Source organism: Panthera leo, chromosome C2 (genome assembly GCF_018350215.1).
Source record: "Panthera leo isolate Ple1 chromosome C2, P.leo_Ple1_pat1.1, whole genome shotgun sequence".
Classification (NCBI taxonomy): domain Eukaryota; kingdom Metazoa; phylum Chordata; class Mammalia; order Carnivora; family Felidae; genus Panthera; species Panthera leo.
The window spans coordinates 130,657,926-130,683,929 of NC_056687.1; the positions used below are offsets into that span (position 1 = coordinate 130,657,926).

Here is a 26,004-nt window from a genome sequence, read left to right on the forward strand (position 1 = left end):
TTGATCTGTAAAATATGAGTAATGGATATTTCCAGTTGAGAAATACTGTAAGATCTTGGGTTAACTGTAATTTGGTCCTTTAAGACTTCCCAGGATATAAATGGTATTGTAAATGGTATTTTTATATGTGATGGGCATAAAAGAAAAGAACCTTAGTGGTAAGGGTACCAGCAAAAACAGCATACCCGGAGAGTTTCATCTAAAGTGTTAAATTCTTTTCAGAGGGACTCTTTCTAGGGACATGGGCAAGTATAAGGGAGCCAACTAAGGACGGTGAGGCTCACTGGGGATAGCAACAGCAGAAAGTCATTAGCACCCCTTAGTCTGAAGGGTCAAGACAGGGAGGGGTGATTGTGTTACCAGAACCCTGCAAAAGCTCCCTCTGTGGAAGGGAGTCTACTAGCAGAATCTCTGTGTGCAGAGGCATGGTGTGCTGCCAGCACCTCTCTATCCTCCCACTCTCTGATCTCCTGCCAAGTCTTGCCTTTGGATGACTCAAAGCAGAACCTACAGGGTAATAGAGCCCAATCAATTCCACCCATAGAGGTCAACGTCCAGGGGCAAGAGTAGGGTGGACAGTGGCAAATACAGATCTGGGAGAGAGGGGAAAATAAGGAGTTATTATCACAGAAGGCAAGGGGAATCATAACTCACGGAATGTTAGAGCAAGAAGAGGCTTTTCATCTTCAAATCCTCACTTTGTTGATGAGGAAACTAAGACCCAGGGAATTAAAATGACTGAGTAACCATTATAAACCCAATAAAGGTATACTTGAGACCAAAGGCAGTCATCTTCATATCCATTCTCATGGCCTTCCCACTTCATTATTCTAGGACTCAGGAGTTTTAAAACTAATGTTAGGGTAGGATTAGTTAAAATGGGGTACTTGCATGGTCATTTGCCATTATTGTGCCCATCAGACTTCACTGATCTCTTACAGATTTCTTTCCTCCTGAGCCCAAATGTGCCTTCAGACTCTTTCTCATCCTAAGGCTCCAGGAAGCCACCAATAATTGATCCATCTTGTTGCCTTATTACACCCAACAGTATAGCATGCTCTAATCTTTAAATACAAAGCTTCAGATTATGCTAATAAGATTTCCCTCCTTGACACATGGCTCATTCTCTGATGGTGCTTCCTTGTGTGCTTTCAAACTGCTTCACTCTGGTGACTTGATGGAGGGCATTTATGTTTTGGAAGAAGGAGAATCACCATAAGATTATTTCACCTAAAGGGTAATAATAAAAAGCCCTAATCCCTGGTGTTTTTTCTCTTCTCTCCTTGCAGGTTGACAGAACAGAGGTGATTCGCACCTGCATAAACCCGGTGTATTCAAAACTGTTCACTGTGGACTTTTACTTTGAAGAGGTGCAGCGCCTGCGGTTTGAAGTTCATGACATCAGCAGCAACCATAACGGGCTGAAGGAGGCCGACTTCCTGGGTGGCATGGAGTGCACGCTCGGCCAGGTGGGTCCACAGAGGGCCCTTCCCACTCCTTGCTTCCTTGGGGCCTCTCTTCCTCCCCCTTTTCCTGTCTCCTCTGCTTTATTTCTCCCTTTGATTTTATTTTCCTTTTACACGTAGCATTTTAGGAGTTTCCATTCACTGCAATACCCATTATAGTTAACTTTATATTTACATAGGGATGATGCAGCAAATATGTGAAGACTTACTTATTTTGCAAAATTAACTATTTTCTCTTTTGAATTCCTTCATTCCGTCAGTTATTTCACAACTATTTACTGGGCACTTTCTACACTCTGATTGTGTGTGCTATATATAGTCTTATGCTGTTACATTATAAATTTCCATCTTCCAACTCAACTATGAGAACCCCAATGCAGGGAGTACTGCTCATGTACATGTATTCCAAGCTTTTGGTGCCAAAATAGCCCAAGAAAGGGGATAAATAGCTTTTGGTGCATGAATAAATGCTTTTACTTAATCCTCACAATTATGTGAAATAAACATTATTATATCCATTTATAAATGAGAAAACTAAGACTCAGAGCAGTTAGGCCTAAAGCCTCACACTGATAAGTGGCAGAACTAAAACTCCAACCAGGTTGGTCTCACCATAAACTCCGTAACTTTACATCAGGACACTTTTACTTTTCCCTTCCCTACTGCCATGCCCAGAACTTTAGTAGGTTCTGAGGGGAGGTCTAAATGAAGAAATAGCCCTTGTGTGGAGGAAGTGGACATTCTAATTGGAGAAGGCACACTACATACACCTAAAAGTAATTCATGATGCAGCTTAAGCCATAATGAGACAAAATATCCTGGGCTATATTCATAGGGTTGTAGGCCTTCAGGAAGGGAGAGCTTTCTGCTTGGTAGAATCACAGAAGGCATTGTGGATTCAAACATTGAAAAAATATAGTCCATAGATGGAAGAAGGAGGAGGAAGACCTTTCAGGTAAGAAATCAATACAAAGCAAGGCCTAGAGGTCAGAACAACCAGGGCAGGGGTAAGGGCAGAAGAGACCCAGTTTCACTGAATCAAGCTCAGATGCTGATTTACTACAAAACTAGTGAAGCTTGAACTTCAGAGCCCCTCACTTGGGTAAACTGCTTCCAAGGCTCTGTGTGACATTTTTATTTGTAGTCATGTACTTTTTTCTGAAAGGATTCCAAATTATATAAACCTCAACCCTCACAAAACCTGCATCAATCCCATGCAGAGGCAAGGGTGTGGTTTACGGTTTAGTAAGGAAGATTCTGCCTGGCAAAGAGGGGACGAGCCTGCATGTTTATTTGTTTTTACCATGCCTCATGCCACTTATCACTAATTTCCCCATTGTGAGCACTGAGTGACAAAATAAATAATGTCCTAAGATACCTTTTTCAGCAAATATAGTGATTACTTTCATAAAATTGTTCCTTGTTCCTTTAATGAAAGCCAAAAGCCCAATGTAGATGAAGGCAGAGAAGGACTCTGGGGTATTCTCCATAAATATAATCTCTCTCATGACTTTTGAAAAGAATTGATGGTAGATAGTTCCAGAGTCTTGCCAGGTACAATGCCTAATAAGTAGTAGGCATTGAATGAATGAATGAATGAATGAATGAATGAATGAATGATTTCAGGTAGAATTCTGTAATGTATAAATAAAATACAATGATTTAAATGACATATATTATAGATATAAATGAGCCACTCCAAGATTCTCTCTGAGATTATGGACATCCCCTCATGTATAAAAGTTAGATTCTTCCTTAAGAAACAAATGTAGATCCATGTAGGAGTCATGTGAATCAAAGATCTTTTTCATCCCAAGATTTAATCATTTTGTCCGTGTGAATAACCCTCAAACTTACATCTTTAGTCTCTCACAACCCTCATCTTTCCAGCAGCCAGTAAGTCCTTGACCCTCCACTCTGTGTCAGCGGTGTAGTGTTGAGCTAAAAACATTGTCCCTACACTCAAGCAGCTCACAGTCTAGCTGGGAATAAAGATGGGAAGCAAGTAATTAATTAAATTATGCAAATAATGAATTAAGTTACAACCATTATAATTATTGCTAAGGAGAAGTATTAGAAGAGGAGAGCAAAACTGAGAGAATGGTGTCAGGTGGAGAGGAGATCAAAGAAGGATTCCAAGGGGAAGTGACATTTACACCGAGACTTAAAGGGAGAGTAAGCGGATCAGGTGAGAAGAAAGAGGAAACATGTTCCAAGCAGATGAGAAAACTATATACAAAGCCTCTGGATTCAGGAAGAAGTTTGGCATATGGTACATAGTAGCTTCATTTGGGTTTCCCACAAAGCTAACTCTGAGATATGAAGTCAAAGGAGGTGAAGGAGATGCCATAGCAGAGTGAAAAAGTGAGACAGGAAAAGGAAGGCAGCCTGTAAGAGTGTTGTCAAGCCATCCACCACTGTGGCCAACCAGAGCTTAATTCTGCTGGGGAAATTCTGGAAGCCAGTGTAGAACAGATACCACTGAGTTATCTCACCCCATAGGTGAGAAACGGGAGCATTTATATTCTTGGGGATATATATAGTTCATCAGTTATTGAAGGCTTTTTCCAGGGTGGGAACATCCATCCTCCAGTATTTCTGGCTTATTTCACAGGCAGCAAAACAGGTTCCAAAGATCCCAAGAAGCTTACAAGCAAAGAAATGCAGGTGCTGGTGGTCAGAAGTCAATGGTGTGCACTGAAGTCATAGAGCCTGAGTATATGAGCAGGGCATCATATCAGCTGTCTACCCAAAAGCCAGTCGCTCCACCCTTTAAGCCATCAGGTCCTGATCATTTTCTACCATGTGGCTGTGCGGACAATAGCCCTATCCCTAGCTCAAGGGCGAATGCTGAGTATTATCAGCCAATCATATGAACCCCGTTCCCTTTTGCCAGAGATTGGTTTAGGGGTGGGCTGGTGGCCAGTTCTATTCAATAACACATGACAGTTTTTTCTTGGAAAGGTTTTTTAGCCTAACGAGAGAGAGAGAGAGAGAGGGAGAGAGAGAGAGAAGGAGAGACACCCAACACCCACATATGAAGAAAGAAGTCTCTGCCTGTCATTCTTGGAACTACTGCAGCCACTTTGTAGCAGGGATGAGGATGAGAGCACCCCTAAGGGGAAGTCAGAGCCAAGACAGGTGGAGGCACTGGCTGAAATTCTGTACGTGGAGCCCACCTTGTCTGTGGACTCCTTATTATAAGATAATAAAGTTTCCTGGGATGGGATGTTCCATTCCTTGAGCTGAAAGCATCATGATTGATATAGAGTGTATTAATGAAAGCATATCAGTGGAAGATGGATGGACTTTCTAGAGTGGGGTGAATAAAGGGAAATGGGGGGAAGTGCATTGCTTTAAGTTTTTAATCTCTCAAGATGAGGAATATGTAGAAGCGAGCACTGAGGATAAGATTACAAATAGTAGTTTCTAGTTATATCTTGAGACTTGAAAGAGCTTCCATACTGACCATTTGACCCTCTTAACAAGTTTGGGAGGACAAGTGTTACCACCTGCATTTTATAGCTGAGAAAATTGAGGATCAGAAAGGTTCAGTGTCCTGGCAGAGCCAAAACCAGAAGTCAGGAGCTTTTGGTCCCTAATCTGAAAGCTCTTTCTTCTGCCATTTAGGGAAGGATAGTGTGGAGAGGCCGCATGCTGAGATCTCTTTTAACATCATGGCTTAGATGAAACAAATGAGCAGCAAGTCAAACTTGTTCAGTGTAGCCTTAAGCCATGCTCCCCAAGCCATACTGCTTTCCTGCACCGCAACCCCACACATAACCCCCTCCCTGGGGACAGGCTAGCCTCTCTGGGTATCTTGTATGTTCACAGACAACCACCCTTTTATATTATCAGCCATGTGATAGGTACAATTGACCTTTCCATACTTTTGGGGTGGGCACTAATTGAGTGAAATCAATCAGGATATCCCATTTTTGTGGCCACAGTGATTAGTTCAATGAAAGTATGTAACGAATCAGAGATAGTGAAACGTAAAAACATATTTGCTAGAGCCTTGTGAGAAAGAAAAGGTGATGCTGTGAGGTCTGGAAGTGATACCCTTCAAGGGGAGAACATCGAGCTGCTGTGGGAAGAAAAGGAAGGGTGATAACATGACAAAATGTGGATGAAAAGGAAAGAGACTGGCACCTTAAAGGGAAGAAAAGAGAGAAATCGGGTCATATTATTTGCATGCTAGATAGTGTCCTGTCTGCAGCCAGTCCTTCCTAGGAATTTTGGTCAACAGCTTCACTTTGTCATTTAAATCATTGTGGGATAATTCTTTTTGCCACTTGCAACATGGAGTTCTAACTAATTAAGTCATATTCTATAGAACACCTTCTCCAAGCCACAGTGACCTTTCCAGACTCCAAGATCCTGTAACCCGTCTCCATCTCATTCATTTAGTAACTCGTTCTTCACTGCCTCCAGAAGTTCCTTTTTCTCAGTTCATTAAAATAATTTCTCTCTCAATTAACATTTTTATACATACTATCTAGCCCTCCAGCTAGTTTGCAAGTTTCTTAGGGCAGAGGCCATAATCAATACTTCCTTTTTGTGTCTAATGCAACACCGTGCTTTATATATCACGTATGCTTAAGCCACATTTACTGATTAATTTTGAAAATTTTAAATAAGTATGAACTTTTATTTTAACATGGTAAGTTTCGTTCAGTCACATATTTGTTATTTCAACAAGCATTAGCAAGTGCCCCAGATACACCAACTTGTCTCTTGAAGGTGCTAGAGACACAAAGATGAAAAAAGAGAGAGGCTCAGCCTCAAAAGTGCTTAAAATTAGCTGGGAAATTATTAAAATTATTAAATAAGTAACTAAAATGCATGTTATTTAGTGCTGCAACAGGATATTTTCCAGGGGCAACAGGGGAAAGACTTACCTTTGCCTACAGGGAACCAGGGAGGTCTCATAAGAAAAATGATTTTGGGGGCACCTGAGTGGCTCAGTTGGTTGAACGTCTGGCTTCGGCTCAGGTCATGATCTCCCAGTTGGTGGGTTTGAGCCCCGCGTCAGGCTCTGTGCTGATGGCTCAGAGACTGGAGCCTGCTTTGGATTCTGTGTCTCCCTCTCTCTGCCCCTCCCCCACTCACACTCTGTCTCTCAGAAATGAATAAATGTTTAAAAATTTAAAAAAAAAAGAAGAAAAATGATTTTGGACCTGAATCTCACAGGATGAGTAGGAATTCACGAGCAGATAGAAGAAATAAGGACTCTCTGGGCAAAATGACCAGGACACAAAGGCACAGCAGCACAAGAATAACAGAGAACTCTAAGGGATTCAACATGGCTGGATAGTCAAAGGTTGGGAAAAGGATAAAGGAGGCTGGAGAGGAGAAGAGGAGCCAGACCAGAGGCTTTTAAGTGCCTTTCTCTAAAGTTTGGAGAGCTTGGATGTGTTACACTGGAAGTCCTGAAGGGTTTTGACCAGGGAGAGGACAAGATTGGATGTGCATATTAGGAAGATCACTTTAGCATTCCTTGAAGGGTGAATGGGTGAGAGTGGATATGGAGGCAAGGAAGCCAGTTAGGAAGCTCGTGCCGTAGCAGGAGCATCTCATCAGAGATGAGGGCAGTGGTGATGAAAGTTGAGGAGACCCAGGAAAGAGTTTGGCCAAACACAGGATCAACAGGGCTTAGAGAATGGGTGAAGGAGGGAGGAGTTTGCAGGTAGCTGGCTCAGGTCCTACAGGAGTGATTTGTCTGTCTTTCTGGGGAATCATATTGAGGAGTGGGGTGAGGAATAGAGTGTGATGCTGGCGTGTTGAGCTCAGGATGTCTGTGGAGAATCCAGAGGATGTTGCCACTTGGCCTCTGACCATGAGGATCTGGAAATGATCCAGATTTGGCAGTGGACTCCCTATGGCCCATGCAGCCTGAAAGTAGATGAGATCCCTCAAAGAAAATGTTTTGTTTTTATTTTTGGAAGGTAACTCATTGATATATGAACAAATCAAATGATTTTTTAAAAATTGAGTATGTGACATCTCTTTCTACATTCTTTCAGATTAAAGTGTGAAAATGTTAACTTTTGATGTAAATGGGAGTTTTCTCTTTTTTCTAAGTTGTTTTTCTAAGATCTCTAATATGATCCAGCAAACACACACACACACACACACACACACACACACACACAGACACACACACACACATCAACATTTTTCTTCTTTATAATTTCAGTGGTTCAAGAAGATTCCTTTCCTTGTACTGGTTAGTTAGGCAGGGGATGGCTGGATCCAGGAGCTGCTATAGGAATGGTGCATTCAGGGTCTGAAACACAGTTTCATAATGCTGAAAAGCACTAACTATGGAGCCTGACGGTCTGGTGTCACATCCCAGCTCAGCCGCTCTCAAGTTGTATGTCCACAGGCAAAATCTTGCAACCAACCATTTAAGACTTAGCCTCTTCATATACAAAATAGAGATAATAATAGAGCTGGCCTTGAGAAATATTGTGACAATCAAGTGAGAAAATACATACAAGGTGCTTAGCAGAGAGAGCATTCAGGGTATGGAAGCTGTTATTAAGGACATGAAAATCTAGGAAATGATGAGAAGGATCAACATACATTGGGGCCAACTTTGTTTCAAGAGTGAAAGTGGAAGCAAAAAGGGTGAAAACAGTATGACAAAACACCATATCCTGGGCAATGAGTAAACTGAACTTATGACTTTGCCTCAAGTTTGTTGAAAATATTATTTAGTCAAAGGTTTCAGTGTGTGTGTGTGTGTGTGTGTGTGTGTGTGTGTGTGTGTATGATATTTACTTTTTTCAGACTATTTTTAAATGAAAGTGGTTTCAACTCAGGTCTCTGAAATAATTGGGGGACAGGTATTCCAATTCCTATCTGAGCTCAACTAAGGCCCCAAAGGAGAGAGAAAGTGACATCCCAAAACCCATGCTGGAAGTCACACATTCAGAGCTGTCTCTTCAAGACTGTCTACTTGCCCTGTCCATGTGAGTTTACCACATTCTCACTCTGATATGTGAAACAGGGGGATTTGTGGCTTTTAGGAAAGGAAAATGGCAGCCCTCAGCATGCTGGAACCTGATATTGGCCATGAAGTTGAGTATAAGCACAGCCAGTGACTTAGCACTGAGCAATAATGCCAGATGAAGGTTCATGTCTCCAAGAGCACTCCAGGCAGAACTGTGTGTTCTCAGCAGATGGATGAGGGGGGCGAATCACAGAGATGCAGGGTGGCCAGAAAGCTGTGTACTCTTTCTGGGTGAGCTTGAAGACCGTCCTTGGATTTCTGTTGGCAGAAAGGAGACCAGGAGCTAAGCCCCTCTCCTGCTGCACCCAACAGAGGGCATGCCAAGGACAGCCATGGTCCCTCACTATCTCGAACAGCAAACAGACCTTCTTCAAGGTGCCACTTTCACTTCTTTCACTGCTTACTAACCAGTCCAGTCATCCCCAAATTTTTCCACTTCTTCATGCACCAAATACAGTGGGAACACCAAATCAGAAATAATGAGAATAATAAATGTAGTAGTTAACTTTCCCTGGATACTTTTTATTTACCAGTCACTGGGCTAAGCATTTGTTATATCTCACTTAAGTTAATCAGCTTGACATCCCTGGGAAATAGGCACTACCATTATCCTCATGTACATCTGAGGAAATGCACTGAATAAAGCTGGGTGACTTATTTAAGGCCACACAGCTAGTAAATGGTGGAGCTAGAACTCAAATGCAGATCTGTTTGCCTCCAAAGCCCCTTGTAGCTTATCACGAGCCAGTGTAAATTGGAATGTAGTATCTATTAATGCAAAGCCAAGTTGGAGTTGACCTTGCTAGGGTTTTGTTTTATTAGTTTAAGTTTATTTGTTTGTCTTATAGGAATCCTCTTGGAAAAAAAAAAATATATATATATATGTATATGTGTATGTATTTATATATGTGTGTATATATATAGGCCATATATATATGTATATATATACATATATATACACATATGTGTATGTGTATACATATGTGTGTATATGTACATATATACACGCACATATATATACACACATGTGTGTATGTATATGTATATATAAGCATATGTGTATGTATATATATACATGTATATATATACATAAATATTTTTTATGTATACATTATATATACATTTATGTATACGTGTACATATATATGGCCTTGGTCATCTTTCCTCCATGTTTGCGTGTTTGCATACTGAACTAACTCTAAATACAGCATAGTTTCTTAAATAGTATCAGTCTCAACCTCCCAAAACCAGAAGCTTATAAATTCAGCACCCAGAAGGTACCCCCTCCTGATCTTTTCACCCTTAATCATGTTGAACAAACCCATCAACCAAATTTAGAAGTTGTCCCTAGGTTTTATCATTGCTTTTCCTGTGGGTGTTTTCTCTTCTTCATGGCTCAGAGGACTGTGTATAGTCTTCCTTTCTTCATTGCCATATAGCTTTACTTTAGTGTATTCCTTCCCCCAAAGCTCAGATTTCTGTTAAAATTGAGAATGTCTCTATAAAAAAAATACAAAAAAACAAACAAACAAACAAACAAAAAAAAAAACCAAAACATGAAGCAGGCTCCAGGTTTTGAGGTGTGAACTATCTGCACAGAGCCCGATGCAGGGCTCGAACTCACGAGCTGTGAAATCATGACCTGAGACAAAGTTGGATGCTTAACCCACTGAGCCATCCAGGAGCACCCAATTTCATTCTTTTGCATGTTGCTATCTGGTTTTCCCAGCACCATTTGTTGAAGAAACTGCCCTATTCCCTTTGAATATTCTTTCTTACTTTGTCGAAGATCAATTGACGATATAGTTGTGGGTTTATTGTGGGTTTTCTATTCAGTTCCATTGATTTATGTATCTGTTTTTGTCCCAGTATCACACTGTTTCGATTACTACAGCTTTGTAGTATAACTTAAAGACCAGAATTGTGATGCCTCCAGCTTTGCTTTTCTTTTTCAAGATTGCTTTGGCTCTTTGTGGTCTTTTGTGGTTCCATACCAATTTTAGGATCCTTTGTTCTACAGATAGTTGCATTTATCTTCACCTATCTTTGCTATCACACCTAAATCAACACTGAGTTCATCAATAAGTCTGGTGAAATTATTGAATTTAAAATTCTAATTATTCTATAAATCCTAATAATTTAAAAAAGTCATTGTCATCTGAACATATGATGACTAATCATTTAAAATTTCCTCCAAGAGGGGCGCCTGGGTGGCTCAGTCGGTTAAGCATCCGACTTTGGCTCAGGTCATGATCTCACAGTCTGTGAGTTTGAGCCCCGCATCAGGCTCTGTGCTGATAGCTCAGAGCCTGGAGCCTGCTTCGGATTCTGTGTCTCCCTCTCTCTCTGCCCCTCGCCTGCTCATGCTCTGTCTCTCTCTGTCTCAAAAATAAATAAAAACATTACAAAAAAATTTAAAAAATAAATAAATAAAATAAAATTTCCTCCAAAAAATTTCCTTTAAGAAAACTCAATATACTTTTCGGAAAAGGTGCAAAATGGAAAAGAGTTAAAAGAGGATGTACTTTTTTATTTACCAAATGATACTTTGCTTTAAAATATTTTTGCATTTACATAGCATGTTACTTCAACATAGCATTTTTGTTTATTTTTTAGAAACTTAATTTATTGATAACATAAATTAGGATTTTATCCATAAAGTGTAAAAAAAAAAAAAAAAACCAACTGAGAATGTCCTGCTTTCTTGCAGCATGAGTGGGGCAGGGCAATCTCTGATTCCTTAAAGGAGTTCTAGGCTGTCTGGGGGCTCTGACCTTCATTCATGAGAAAGGAATCATGTACCACCTTCCCACAGAGCAACAGTTCTCAAACCTCAAGTCTAATCAGAATCCCTGGAGACTTATTCAAACACAGAGTGCTGGGCCCCACTCCCAGCACTTCTGATTCAGCAGATTTAGCAAAAGACCCAATAATTTGCATTTCTAAGATCCCAGGTGACAAGGATGCTGCTGGCCCTGGGCCACAGTTTGAGAACCACTGCCACAGAGTCTTAGGGGAGGAATGCTAATAAGTCTTGGGCACTGAATCACTTGTTTTAATTATGAAAAAAACTAATGTTTTAGGTAATTATCTGAGAAATTAAGGAGGACAAAGAAAAGATCTAGAGAGCAGGAAAAATGTTGCTTCATAAAGTTACATTCCCACAAAGGATCATGTACAGGGCTTAGAATTTACATTTTTGGTGAAGATCTCCGCTCCCCTCTACTAAGTGTAGTTGAATGGGTCTATTAGCCAGACTGCTGGTTCCTTTCTTGATTCAGGCAAATGTTAGGATTACTTCAGCCACATTGGCCCCTGAAAGGATTGGCAGACCACAAGCTGTCAGTGGTCAATGGGAATTTGCTGTCAGAGTGGGTTGAACCCAGTTGGTTGACTGGGGTATGACAATGCAAGAGGGAGCTATCCACACTCAATGTAATGCTCACATTGAGAATCCACAGGTTGGTTTTTGTTGCATAACATCTAATAATCCTCAAGGCATAAAATTGATGGCCCAGGGAAGTCAAATTTACACATTACAGCAGGCAATTCATTTCCCTTCTGCTTCTCACATGAAAAGCTTTCTTTAACTTTGCAGAATTACTGCAAACAGAAGCGGCATGAGTGATAAATGATGTCATAAATAAAAACCATCATCTCAGCTCCCTTGGACTGGCTGAGAAGTCCCAGGAAGTGGTCTCAATGCTGACTGTCTATTCTGCTCATAGGCAACTGGGATTCATGTAGAGTGACTGTAGGTGAGCAAGCCCTCAGTTCTCCAAGGAGAATAAAATTAATTTTTGCCTTTTTCTTTGCTGTCATTGTCAGGCAAGTAATCTTAAATTCGCATCCTAGGAAAATCCTTCTGCTTTCTCTGGAGTTTTCCTTTTGTATCTTTAAATATCCTTGATGGTGTCCTCCACTGGAGTCTGTGCCCTAGGTCCTGGATCTGTCACCAACTCCCTGTGTCGTAATGGGCAGTTTGCTTAACCTCTTGGTGACATAGTGACCTCATCTATAAAGGGAAGGTTTCGTATTGATTCATCTCCAAGTTCCTTCCAGTTCTAATAGCCAATGACTTTTAGTCATCTCTTTCCTTCCCCTTGTCACTAAAAGTAAGCATCCTTTCCTACATTCTCATCCCTTTTCAGGATACTCTCTGTCCCCTTCCACCCTAGCCCCAGTCCCTTTTCACATCATCTGTTAGCATGAGATGCTTCCCTCTTGCTAAGTCATAGATGTCATTCAGCCACAGACTGTGTTCCTACCTAAATGCCCCCCAGGGAAGCAACTCCTTATGTCTACTTAATTTCAAACATAGTTTTAAAATGATACATTTAGTGGCAATGAAAATGGTTTGTATTTATAAGCCACACTTGGATATTATACCTCTACTGGCTCCAAATGAGAAGGGGAGGAGAATAAGAGATTTAGAACTGGATGAGAATTTGCAAGAACTGACATGTCACGCTGAAAAGAACCTAGGTGTTTGTCCTGGTCCCAACCCTTTAAGCCAGGCTATTGTGAGGCCCTCAGCCCTTAGCCCACCACCCCAGTGTCCCTGGACCTGCCTCCCCAAACAGGGAGCCACATATGACACCTGGGTTTGAAGGCAGCCACCTAGGACCTTTACCACAGCTCCCACACTTGCTTGTTTCCGGCCAGCTTTTATCCCAGTTCTTCTTGCTCCCAACTCAGAACTACTTACTTACCTACAAAAATCCAAGCTGGACCCTATCTCCATGGTGTTTACACATGCTCTCCCCAGCATCTGGCCCCTCCTTTTTCCCTAATAAATGTTGTCTTACCATACCCTCTTACTTACCAGCATCCTAAGTGCCTTAAATAAAAATGTCCTGTACTTGGGGTGCCTGGGTGGCTCATTCAGTTAAGCATCCAACTCTTGGTTTCAGCTCAGGTCATAATCTCACCATTCATGAGATCAAGCCCCACATCAGGCTCTGCACTGGCAACGCAGAACATGTTTGGGATTCTCTCTCCCTCTCTCTCTGCACCTCCCCCCCCCCCCCCCCGGCTCGCTCTCTCTGTCTCTCTCTCTCAAAATTAATTAATTAAAAAAATGTCCTGTACTTGTCTCAGGCCTGAAGCTTGAGACCATATGGCACATGAACTAAATTATCAATATGCCAAACAGCCAATTCACTGAAGTCAAATAACCAAAAAGCCACTCCACCAAACAATACAGTAGGCCAAATATGAATTCTCTGCTAAATATTTTTGTTTACCAAAATACTTGATTGAGGTATTTGAACTGTTTGTAAAGTATGCTACAATTATCTTAAAACCTGTGAAGATTTCTGCTTTTTTTAAGTTTAGTCTGCTTATGAATTTAGTTACTGATTATCATAAACTTTTATGAATATCAAGTGTAGTCATAGGAAGACTAAATTATCTTTTGCCTTCTCTCTCAAAGGTGGGAAAAAATATGGTGCAAGCTCTTAAAGAACCCATTTCTTCCCAGACCAGAGGACTAGGAGGATATATTTTTAGATAACAACAATGATGGCATGTAGATGGGATTATGGGTGACTTTTAGTGTCACCTCCATATTTTTCTATATTTTCTTCAAGGAGTATATATCACCTCTATAATCAGAAAAAATTACAGTAAATGTTAGTAAAAATTAATAAAGCCTATATACTGACTTCAAAGAATTCATATTCATGTAGAGGAATATGACACATATGTATTATATAGATACACTTTTGAGGAACTTTAGAATATATGAAGAGTCCTACTTTGGGAAATGTGAGGGAAGGGCTTTGGGATGAGCTATTTGCTGAGGCTGTGCCCTCTGGCAGGTTTTTGAGAGAACATTTTGCAGATGTTGCAAGTAAAGCCTTAGTCCTCATCCCCCAACCCCTTGGCCCACAGGGAGGAAGGTTTGCTTGGGTAATCTGATCCTGATCTTTTGTGATACCATTTTTGATTACAGAAGAGACCCTGGAGGGCTTGGAGCACCACTGAGGATTAAGTTAAGGAAACTTCCTTGGAACTGCAAAGAGGTTCTGACATTCCTTCAAAGCCTAGAACCTCCAGCTCAAGCCTAATTTGGAAAAAAGAATATTTTTATTTTGAATTAACCCAATGAAGTTTAGGGGAAGAAATACACAGTTACTGCTTGGGTTACAAAATCATTCCCAGGAGTCTTGGTTTCAGATTCAAGGACAAAATGAGGCTGGGTACGAATTCATTAACTTTGTTTTGGATGGAATGTGAGTCTTTGGGGCTTCTCCGGACACGAAGGCAGGTCAGGTGAGGCCATGAGTGTGCTGATTAATGTGTTTCACCCACACTTCCTTGGCATGTGCCCACAGGAGGCTGAGGTCAGCATACATTCCCAAGCCAGTTAGCAGAAGCAAGGGAGCAGAAATCTTCCAATGCTCTCTGTCCCCAGTGAGAATCAAACCAGGAAGACTAGTGTTACAATTAACTTGCAGACAGAACTCCAGTAGAACCAGAAAAGCTTGAAATGGGGAGGAAAACCAAAGCAAGGCTGAGTTTAGTCAGATCAGTATGAGAGTCTGCACTCTGGTGCTTCTGGTCTCTCCTTAAATACTTCCAAGGAGGGGTGAATTCATCCTTACATATCAGGTATCCTGATAATGTTAGTGTAACCTATGACTGCGTTTGCCCTAGTCCATCTTAGTTTATACCTATTGTCATGCCTTAAATATGAACACTGCCTCCTTTCATTTTCAAAAGTGTCCCAATTTAGACAAAATAGTTGATGGTCCCTTTGTGATAATAAATCACGTTCACAGCTAACATTTACTAAGAGCTGATCATGTGCCAGGCATTCATGAGCTTGGTGCTATTGACATTATCATTATCATTATCATCATCATCGCTATTATCACCAAGCCAAATTTACATGCATCCTAAGAGGCAAAATCAAGATGCAAAAACAGGCATTTGTATTCAGATTCAGGGTACTAAGTAATTCCTCCTGCACCCCTAAAGCGTGCTACCTCTGGGCTTCCATTTCATGCACTCAGGAGAAAAAAGATTCCTATCTCTTTACAGATCTCCCACACCTTCCCACTGATTTTCTCATAAGTAATCAGTTGAAAGGAGGAGACTGATATTCTGAGGGTCTTATTATATCCCAGGTATGATGTCACAAGAGGGCCACTATCTTTTCTATTTGACAGATCAAGATCTAGGCTTGGGGCACCTGGGTGGCTCCATCGGTTAAGTGTCTGACTCTTGATTTCAGCTCAGGTCATGATCTCATGGTCATGGGATCGAGCCCCACATTGGTCTCTATGCTGACTGTGGAGTTTGCTTGAGTTTCTTCCCTCTCCATCAACCCCCCCCCCCCCCAGTCCCCCCACACTTGCATGCACTCTCTCTTAAAAAATAAATAAATAAAAGAACTAGGCTTTAGGAGCTCAACTAATTCATCCAAGATCATGCTGACAGCAGGTTATGGAGCTAAAATTCACACCTGAGTTGATCTGATTTCAATACCTGCCTTCCCATTAGACCATATTGCCTACCAAACTACATTCAATTTCTGTAACCCTTTGCAAATCAGAAAAAGTGGAGTAGCAATTCTCCCTAAATGCTATCACTGTAAGACTGTTAACTGAGGTCAAGAAGGAAGCAACCTTTTCCACAAGTTGGTTAAATTGACTCCTATATCTAAACAGCCATTCTCCCAGCTCAGGAAGACCTGTGACATCCATCTGCAAACACATGCCCCATTCGTGAGTGTTTATCTGAAATACTCCTGGACCACAGTATCTGAGCAACTTATAGTGTTTAGGCCTCATCCTTCCCTTGGCATGGACCTATTGCTCATTTACCAATTAAAGATAACAGTCAGATGTAAATAACTGGTATTCATTCATTCATTCATTCATTCATTCAGTGAATAGTGCGTTAATGCTAACAGTAATAATTTAAAAGCATTTAATTTAAATACAGTTATCCACTCATCCAAATGATTATGCATGAAATTATTCATTCATTTACTGGACACTTACTGCATGTCAGACACTCTTCTAGAAACCGGGGCAGCAGCTGTGAACAAAGAGGACAAAGCCCTGTTTTCATGGAGCTTATGTTTTCCTCCATGATATAATAACAGACAATGATAGTGATATGAAAGAAACCCTAAGGAATGTAGAGTGGTGGCAAGGGAGTGGGTGCAAATTTACATAGGAAAGCCAGAGAGGCCCTTTCTGAGCAGAGACCAGAATGAAGTATGGGCATGAGCCATGTAAAGAAATGCAGAAAATTGTTTCAGGCAGAGAGCAGAGCAACTGTTCTTACATAGTACTGCCAGATCCCTATGCTGAAAACTTTGCATGCATTATCTCATTTAATCCTCACAAAAGCCCTGAAGGGAATGTGCCATTATTTTTTCATTTTCTGCCAGCCGTCTGAACATTGAAGTGACTTGCTTACCTGCACACCACTTTTTTCTCTTTTTTTAAACATTTATTTATTTATTTTGAGAGAGAGAGAGAGAGAGAGAGAGAGCGAGCAGGGGAGGGGCAGAGAGAGGGGGAGAGAGAGAGAATCCCAAGCAGACTCTGCACGGTCAGTCCAGAGCCTGATGTGGGGTCATGAGATCATGACCTGAGCTGAAATCAAGAGTCAGACACTTAACCAACCGAGCCCCTCAGGCACCCTAAGTGCACGCCATTTTTAAGTGCAGGAGCCATGAGTTAAATCCAGGCCTCCTAGCTCCCAGACAACATCCCCATTGGAACTACTGAGCAGCTGAGTGCCTCACCCAGCCTGCAACACTCCCCTGCACTTTTAACACAAGACTGAGAGAATGACTGATCCCTAAGAAACATCTGCAAAGCCTGTATCCTCCGTCTGATTCTGCATCAGATTTTGGTCTTTGTAATGCTTTGACTACAGAAGAGACCCAAGAGGGTTTGCAGCACTAGCAATGAGCAAGTTAAGAATGTTCATGGGTCCATGAGGATGGGGGCTTTAAATCTTTGTCTCCTTCTAGAGGCTTTTGCTCCAGAGACCCTCCCTCAGCTCTGTTGCAGGGCCTGCATCTCAGGCTCCTCCTCCAGACATGCAAGAACCTCTTCTACATGACATCCTTGTAAACCAAGCAAGTTTCCATCACTCCACCCCATTATTTGTAGGGAATGGCTCTATTGTTTTTCTGTACATAAAGGCAACACATGCCCCTTTTAAAAACTGTTCAGAAATATACAAAACTAATAAAATCATCCTTCATCACAACATTGAGAGATAGTTAGTAAACATTCTGGTGTATATTCTTCCAGAGTTTTTCTTATGTATGCACATACATACAGTTGTTTTTTTCAACAACCATTTGGTCATTTATACATGCCCTTCGTTGCTTGCTTTTTTCTCATAAAAAAAATATCTTGAACATCTTTCCATGTTAATGTATGTACTTCTGCATCATCTATTTTAAGGGCTATAAAGTATTCCACGGTAGCAAAAATCATGTAAGGCCTCCCGTATGTCGGACATGAAAGCTGTTTCTAGTTTTCCACAATTTTAAACGACACTTGAATGAGCATTGTATTATGTATATCTTCATGCCCTCTGATGCTGAATTTTTTTAGAATAAATTAATAACAGTGGAATATTTGGGCACACATTTTAAGGTCCTTGATACAAATTGCCACATATCTGTGTAGAAACATGGTAGCAACTAACAGTGCACTATACTGTGCCCAATGGTATTCTTTGTATCCTCAGTAATGCCTCCCACTTTTAATCTTGTTCCTTTTGAAGTCTCTTTCAGCACAGGGAAAAGAAGACCACTGCCCTGAACTGGATGTCACCCACCTGCCCCCATTAAAGGTTCCCCTAGTCCCAGCCTAAGCGGGGAGGACACAGAGGAGCATGACCCCTCAGGTCCCTTGTGGTCCTGGAGGCGGGGCCCCCACAGGTTTTGTCCAGAGGCTACAGGTAGAATGAGGAAAGGAGACATTGCCTTAAGTCTCAGTCTGGGAAGGTTGCCTCGCTCTCAGACTTTGTCCTTTCTCTCCTTCATGTATGCCCCCAGCAGCTCCTGCCCTCCCATTTATCAACCACATGTTGGAGACTCCCAGTTCAGGCCTCTCCTCTGAGCCCCAGACTCATGTCTTTAACCGTCTCTAGATACTGACTGCACTCAGATGACTCACTGACTTCTCAGACTCCACAGCTCCAACCACGCCACCATTTCCCCTTGCTCTCCCAGCCCACCCCCTCCACCAGCTCCTCCTCTACTGTGCCCCACCCAGGGAATGGCACCTCCACCCTCCCAGATGGGGAGGCCCCCAAACTGGGAGCCTTCTTTTGTACCACTCTCCTATTCTCTGTGCCCCACAGCCTTCCCATCAGTCAATCAGTCACAAAGCCCCATCAATTTAGTGTGTTAAATATCTTTATTATCCACCCCCTTTTCTCTTCCACTGCCAGTGTCCCAGTCTAAGATAAGTCTGTAATTATCTCTATGTGGGGATTGATAGGATGGGAGAAAAAAGAGGAAGGAACATTTCCTAAGGATCTATATGTGACTGATTCTGAGATTTTGTTAATAATACTCATTATGCACATGATAAGCCAATGGAGTAGATAATATCACCATTTTACAGAAAAGGAAACTGAGGCTTGGAGAGGTTAACCTGTCCGCTCTCACACCAGAGTCAACATTCAGAGCCCTGTGTGTGATTCTTGTTCTACATTATGTAGTAAGAGTGAAGCTAGAGAACCAGTTGGGAGGCTCTTGCAATGGTCTGAGTGAGAGGGAACGCACTCTACGGTAAGCTCCTTGAGGGCAATGAGTGGGTATGAATCACTTTGTGTGTCTGGTAGGGTTTAGCTCAGGACCTGCCTCTGTCATTTGTGGAAGACAGAAGAGTGTAGCAGCTCAGGGAATGGAACTGGATGGACTAGGGAGGCTAAGGGAATGAGTGTAGCAGCTAAGGGAATGGAAGATGTCCTGGCTGTGGGACCTTGAGCAAGTTATCTAGCCTCCCTGTAGTGGGCTAAGTGGTGGCCCCAAAAAAGATACGTCCACATCCTAACCCCATAATCGATGAATGTGGATTCTTTGAACAAAGAGTCTTTGCAGATCTAATTAAGTAGAGGATCTCAAGATGAGGAGGTCATCCTGGATTACCCAGGTAAACCCTTAACCCAGTAACAAGTGTACTCATAAAAGAGCTCCAGAGGAGAGACACAGACAGGAAGGAGCGTGCCACACAAAGGAAATGGAGTCATACAGGGACACATCAAGGAACAATGGCAGGCACCAGCAGCTGGAAGAGACAAGCTATGGAAATCTTCCATAGAGCCTCCAGAGAGAATATGGTCCTGTAGACAGCTTGATTTCAGGCCTCTGCCCTCCAGAACCAGGAGAGAATACATTTCTTTTCTTTTCTGCCACCGAGTTGGTGGTAATTTGTTATGGCAGCCGTAGCAAACGAATACACTCTCTATACTCATTGCTCTCATCCGTCAATGGGCATATGATCATACTTCATGGGGCTGTCATGAGAATTAAATAAATCAATACACATAAGGCAATTTAGAGCAGTAGCTGGCACATATTAAGTTCTCCTGAAGTAGTATTTATTATGACTAATAAATGATAATAATAAATTTATTATGACTAATGTTCATTAGCTGAGTGACCTTAGTTATCTTTGACCCTCTGGTTCCTTCAGCTGTTGAATGGTAATAAAAATACTTATTCTGACAACCTCAAAGCTGGAGTTTGCTTCTTTCACTTAGAAATGGTCAAAGAATTTCTCCAATCCTCCTCTGTCCTATGGGCTACTAATTTAGTTGTGAGCCTCACTGAAGACAAGTCACAGACTGCCAAAGATGATGGTTGAAAAGTGCCTCGTGCCCTTGGCCTGACGAAAATGTGCTACCCTGGGCACTGGGCTGCTTGGAGAAGACAGCTCTTTCTCTTTCTCCTGATTGCCACGTAGTATGACTGGGGGCTGGTAAAGGGTGGACTCAGAGCCAGTCATTTGTGATGAGGAGGACTTACACCCATCATCAGAGACAAAGGTGGATAATTAATGCACAAGCAATTCTTAAATCCCTCTCAGAAACTCTCTCTCCACTCCATCCCTTGCTAATGAAGTCAGAGAAAGGGTAAAATCCTGTAATTACACTTGAAGTAATTAGAACTCTGCTTAATAGAAAGCTTAAGACAGTAAGTCCAAACCAGTAGATCACTCATTGTTCCTGTCATTCTGAATCATTCTCCCCAGGGTGTTCCTTTTGTAAGCTTCCACCGGGGAAGCAAGGACTATACTGAATTCCCATAAAATGTATGCACACATGCATGTCACATGTCCTCTCCCCTGGATGGCTGACAAAGCTTCAGCATGTACCTTTCTTAGTTCCTACAACTTTACCCATTAATGAAAGTCTAAATCAGAATGGATTAATTTAAAAGGCCTTTCCTATAAATCTTTAAAATCTGATCATATCATACTAAAATTGTCTACATTCAATACTCACTTTCTTGCTCAGTGCTTCTCAACTTTAATGTGCATGCAAATCACCTGGGGATCTCGGTGAAATTCAGATTCTGATTCAGTAGGTCTGGGGTAGGTCCTGAGAGTCTGCATTTCTGAAAAGTTCCCAGATCATGCTGGTGCTGCTGGAGGGAGCCAGATAGGATAAGGAGGGGAGGACACACATTAAGAGCAAAGCAAAAGTTCTTCCCTGTCCCACAGGTGACCACTTTCCTCCTACACAGCAACTGTTGAAAGCTTCTAATCTTGAAAAATGAATAAAATTTGCCCATTGAGGAGAGAGGGTATGAGTCATCCTAGGCAGAGGGAATAGCCTAAGAAGAAGCACAGTTCTTGAAGTTTTTTAAAAAGTGTTCTTTAGAATATTTTTAAAACTTCTCTTTATTGTTTTGTACATAGGAGAGGCCAAAGATCTCAGGAGTTACTCTGTGCTCCTGAGACAACAATGTGGGTCCTTTAGGTCGGCAGTGGCAGCAAGGCAACCAGGAAGTGGAGGGACAGCACCAGGAGAAGGCTCTCCTAGCACAATGCAGACCTTGAGCAGGTCTGATTTCTACCAGGTGAAGTAATACTGCCCAGCTGTCTTGCTGAGGGAAGTGGTAAGGTAGGGATTTCCCCAGAATCAGTCATCACTGAGGCATCCTTTCCCGGACTTTGAACCTGATCATGGACTAACTTCATGTATTAGTTCCCTGTGTTTATAGTTACAAATTATCACAAACATTGTGGCTTAAAACAACACAAATTTATTTTCTCACAGCTCCAGGGGGCAGAAGTCTGCAGCCAAGGTGTCAGAAGGGCCGTGCTCTTTCTGAAGGTTATAGGGGAGAATCCATTCCTTGCCTCTTCCAACCTCTGGTCCCTGCCAGTTCCTTAGCTTGTGGCCACATCACTCCAAATGTCCAGTGCCTTCAAATCTCTCTCTGTTCCATCTGCATGGTTTCTTCTCTTCTGAGTGTGTTCTTATGCACCCCCCCTTCCCCCTGCCCACTGATTCTCTCTTATAAGGACACTGGGATTGCATTTAGGGTCCACTCAAATAATCCAGGATAATCTCCCCATTTTAAGATCTTAATTAAAGCTGCAAAGACTTTTTGCCATATAAAGTAATATACAGAGGTTTTAGGGATTAAGGTATGAATATCTTTTGAGGGGTCATTTTTCTTTTTTTTTTCTAATTATAATAAGGGTTTTTATTTCTGAAATTAAATCAAAGACATCTACACTTAATAGAAATACAAAAGTATGAATTGTCCTTATTACTCATTCAGACATTGCCGGAATACCCAGACATGTGCAGTAATCATTGAATGTAATTTTTAGAATATTTTACCAAGTTTATACATGTTAAAACGTGGGTGTTTTAAATATTGTTTTGATACTTGTAGATATCCAGGAAGGAAGATAAAACATGGTTTACTTAAAATCTGTGGCTTCATTTATAACTGTTAAGATTTAGGTTTGTTTTTTTTTTTTATATGAAATTTATTGTCAAATTGGTTTCCATACAACACCCAGTGCTCATCCCAACAGGTGCCCTCCTCAATGCCCATCACCCACCTTCCCCTCTCTCCCACCCCCCATCAACCCTCAGTTTGTTCTCAGTTTTTAAGAGTCTCTTATGCTTTGGCTCCCTCCCTCTCTAACCTTTTTTTTTTCCTTCCCCTCCCTCATGGTCTTCTGTTAAGTTTCTCAGGATCCACATAAGAGTGAAAACATATGGTATCTGTCTTTCTCTGTATGACTTATTTCACTTAGCATCACACTCTCCAGTTCCATCCACGTTGCTACAAAGGGCCGTATTTCATTCTTTCTCATTGCCACATAGTACTCCATTGTATATATAAACCACAATTTCTTTATCCATTCATCAGTTGATGGACATTTAGGCTCTTTTCACAATTTGGCTATTGTTGAGAGTGCTGCTCTGAACATTGGGGTACAAGTGCCCCTATGCATCAGTACTCCTGTATCCCTTGGGTAAATTCCTAGCAGTGCTACTGCTGGGTCATAGGGTAGGTCTATTTTTAATTTTTTGAGGAACCTCCACACTGTTTTCCAGAGCGGCTGCACCAATTTGCATTCCCACCAACAGTGCAAGAGGGTTCCCATTTCTCCACATCCTTGCCAGCATCTATAGTCTCCTGATTTGTTCATTTTAGCCACTCTGACTGGCGTGAGGTAATATCTGAGTGTGGTTTTGATTCGTATTTCCCTGATGAGGAGTGACGTTGAGCATCTTTTCATGTGCCTGTTAGCCATCTGAATGTCTTCTTTTATATATATATATATATATATATATATATATATAAACGTTTTTTTATTTATTTTTGAGACAGAGACAGAGCATGAACGGGGGAGGGTCAGAGAGAGAGAGGGAGACACAGAATCGGAAGCAGGCTCCAGGCTCTGAGCTGTCAGCACAGAGCCAGACGCGGGGCTGGGACTCATGGACTGCGAGATCATGACCTGAGCTGAAGTCGGACGCTTAACGGACTGAGCCACCCAGGCGCCCCAGTGGATGTCTTCTTTAGAGAAGTGTCTATTCATGTTTTCTGCCCATTTCTTCACTGGATTATTTGTTTTTCGGGTGTGGAGTTTGGTGAGCTCTTTATAGATTTTGGATACTAGCCCTTTGTCCGATAGGTCATTTGCAAATATCTTTTCCCATTCCGTTGGTTGCCTTTTAGTTTTGTTGATTGTGTTCTTTTCAGTGCAGAAGCTTTTTATCTTCATGAGGTCCCAATAGCTCATTTTTGCTTATAATTCCCTTGCCCTTGGGGATGTGTCAAGTAAGAAATTGCTGTGGCTGAGGTCAGAGAGGTTTTTTTCCTGCTTTGTCCTCTAGGGTTTTGATGGTTTCCTGTCTCACATTCAGGTCCTTTATCCATTTTGAGTTTGTTTTTGGGAATGGTGTAAGAAAGTGGTCTAGTTTCATCCTTCTGCATGTTGCTGTCCAGTTCTCCCAGCACCATTTGTTAAAGGGACTTTCTTTTTTCCATTGGATGTTCTTTCCTGCTTTGTCAAAGATTAGTTGGCCATACTTTTATGTGTCTAGTTCTGGGGTTTCTATTCTATTCCATTGGTCTATGTGTCTGTTTTTGTGCCAATACCATGCTGTCTTGATGATTACAGCTTTGTAGTAGAGGCTAAAGTCTGGGATTGTGATGCCTCCTGCTTTGGTCTTCTTCTTCAAAATTACTTTGGCTATTTGGGGCCTTTTGTGGTCCATACAAATTTTAGGATTGCTTGTTCTAGCTTTGAGAAGAATGCTGGTGCTCTTTTGATTGGGATTGCATTGAATGTGTAGATACCTTTGGGTAGTATTGACATTTTAACAATATTTATTCTTCCAATCCATGAGCATGGAATGTTTTTCCATTTCTTTGTATCTTCTTCAATTTCCTTCATAAGCTTTCTATACTTTTCAGCATACACATCTTTTACATCTTTGGTTAGGTTTATTCCTAGGTATTTTATGGTTCTTGGTGCAATTGTGTATGGGATCAGTTTCTTTATTTGTCTTTCTGTTGCTTCATTATTAGTGTATAAGAATGCAAATGATTTCTGTACATTGATTTTGTATCCTGCAACTTTGCTGAATTCATGTATCAGTTCTAGCATGGGGGGTCATTTTTCAACCCACCACAGCCAACAATGCTAAAGCACCTAGTGTCTGAGTGCAATGCCACCAAAAGCCTAGTCTCTGGGGATCAATTAAAGATCTTCTTTCTGTCTTCATACTCACCCTGTTCCTCATACTCACTTATACCCTTTTTACCTACAGTTCCTCAACTCAGAGCATCATCTCTCCCCTCTTTGACTATTCAGTTCTCTTCCAGAAGCCTCAGATCAGGAGTAGTCTCTTCAGAAATGCCCTACCTGACCTCCTGGACCAGGCCAGTCTTCCTTCGTGGCATGGCATTGCTTCTCCTTGCAGAGCTGGCATTTGACCTGTGTGTTGTGTGGGAGGGCAGTGCCCCTTCTTGCTCGTGTCTGCACTGTATTTTCAATACCCAGCACATAATATCCAATACATATTTATTCGATGAAGGAATGAATCCTGGCTTCAACTCTTATAGGCTGTATGTATCAGCTTGTTAGGGCTGCCATAACTGAATACCACAGTCTGATGGCTCAAACAACACGAATCTATTGTATCATAGCTCTGGAGGCTGAAATTCCAAGATCAACATGACAGCAGTGTTGGTTTGTGGCAAGGCCCCTTTTGCTGACTTGCAGGCAGCTGTACTCACTATATGCACATAGCCTTTCTTCCGTTACATATGCAGAGGGAGAAAACTCTCTGATGTATCTTCCTCTTCTTATAAGGAAGCCAGTGCTGTTGGATTAGGGTTCCGCCCTCATTTCACCCTAATTATCTCTTTTAAAGTCCCTACCTCCAAATACAGGCACTTTGTAGCTTAGAGCTTGAACATATGAATTTTTGGAGGACACAATTTAGTCCATAATGTTATGTGACCTTAGATAAACTCCTTAATTTCTCCAAGCCCTGCTTCTCTAGTTCCAGTTGCTTAGGGAAAAGAGAGAGTATTGATAATTAAACAACAACAAATGAGATAAGATGTGTGAAGCACTCAACACACTATCTGGCACAGAGTAAAAGTTTTGTTTGTTTTCCCAGAAGCAGATAAGGGCTGGAGAGTATGTAGATTATTGGAGGAGGTGAAGGAAAAACCAAAAGGGGAGTGGATAAGTGAGACAGGAAAGGGAAAATAACCAATAAAGTAAAGGGTGTGTTTTCTGACAAATCACCACTGGAAAAACTAGAGCTTCTTCCCACCAGGGAAACTTGGATGCCTGTGTAGAAAAAACACTGCAGAGTCACCCCCATCCCTGGGGCAAAAGAACTGGGGGATTTCTGTACCAAAGCCCATCAGTCATTGGTTGACGTCCACTGCCAAGGATGGTAATCCTCCCTGCTTTCAGCCTGCTGCACCTGTAGACAACAGGCATGGATACCAGAGAAAGCCCTGAGGCAGTG

At 41.7% G+C, this 26,004-nt stretch overlaps 1 protein-coding gene across 2 annotated transcripts in view; it reads left to right on the plus strand.

The window, feature by feature from the left end:
* Positions 1-26,004, plus strand: part of CPNE4 (copine 4) — a 684,237-nt gene that overhangs the window by 514,305 nt on the left and 143,928 nt on the right. For both annotated transcript variants that reach the window (XM_042956193.1, XM_042902930.1), the window contains one exon: positions 1,290-1,469. In XM_042956193.1, the coding sequence (XP_042812127.1) occupies positions 1,290-1,469 (180 nt within the window). The remainder of the gene's footprint in view (positions 1-1,289; positions 1,470-26,004) is intronic.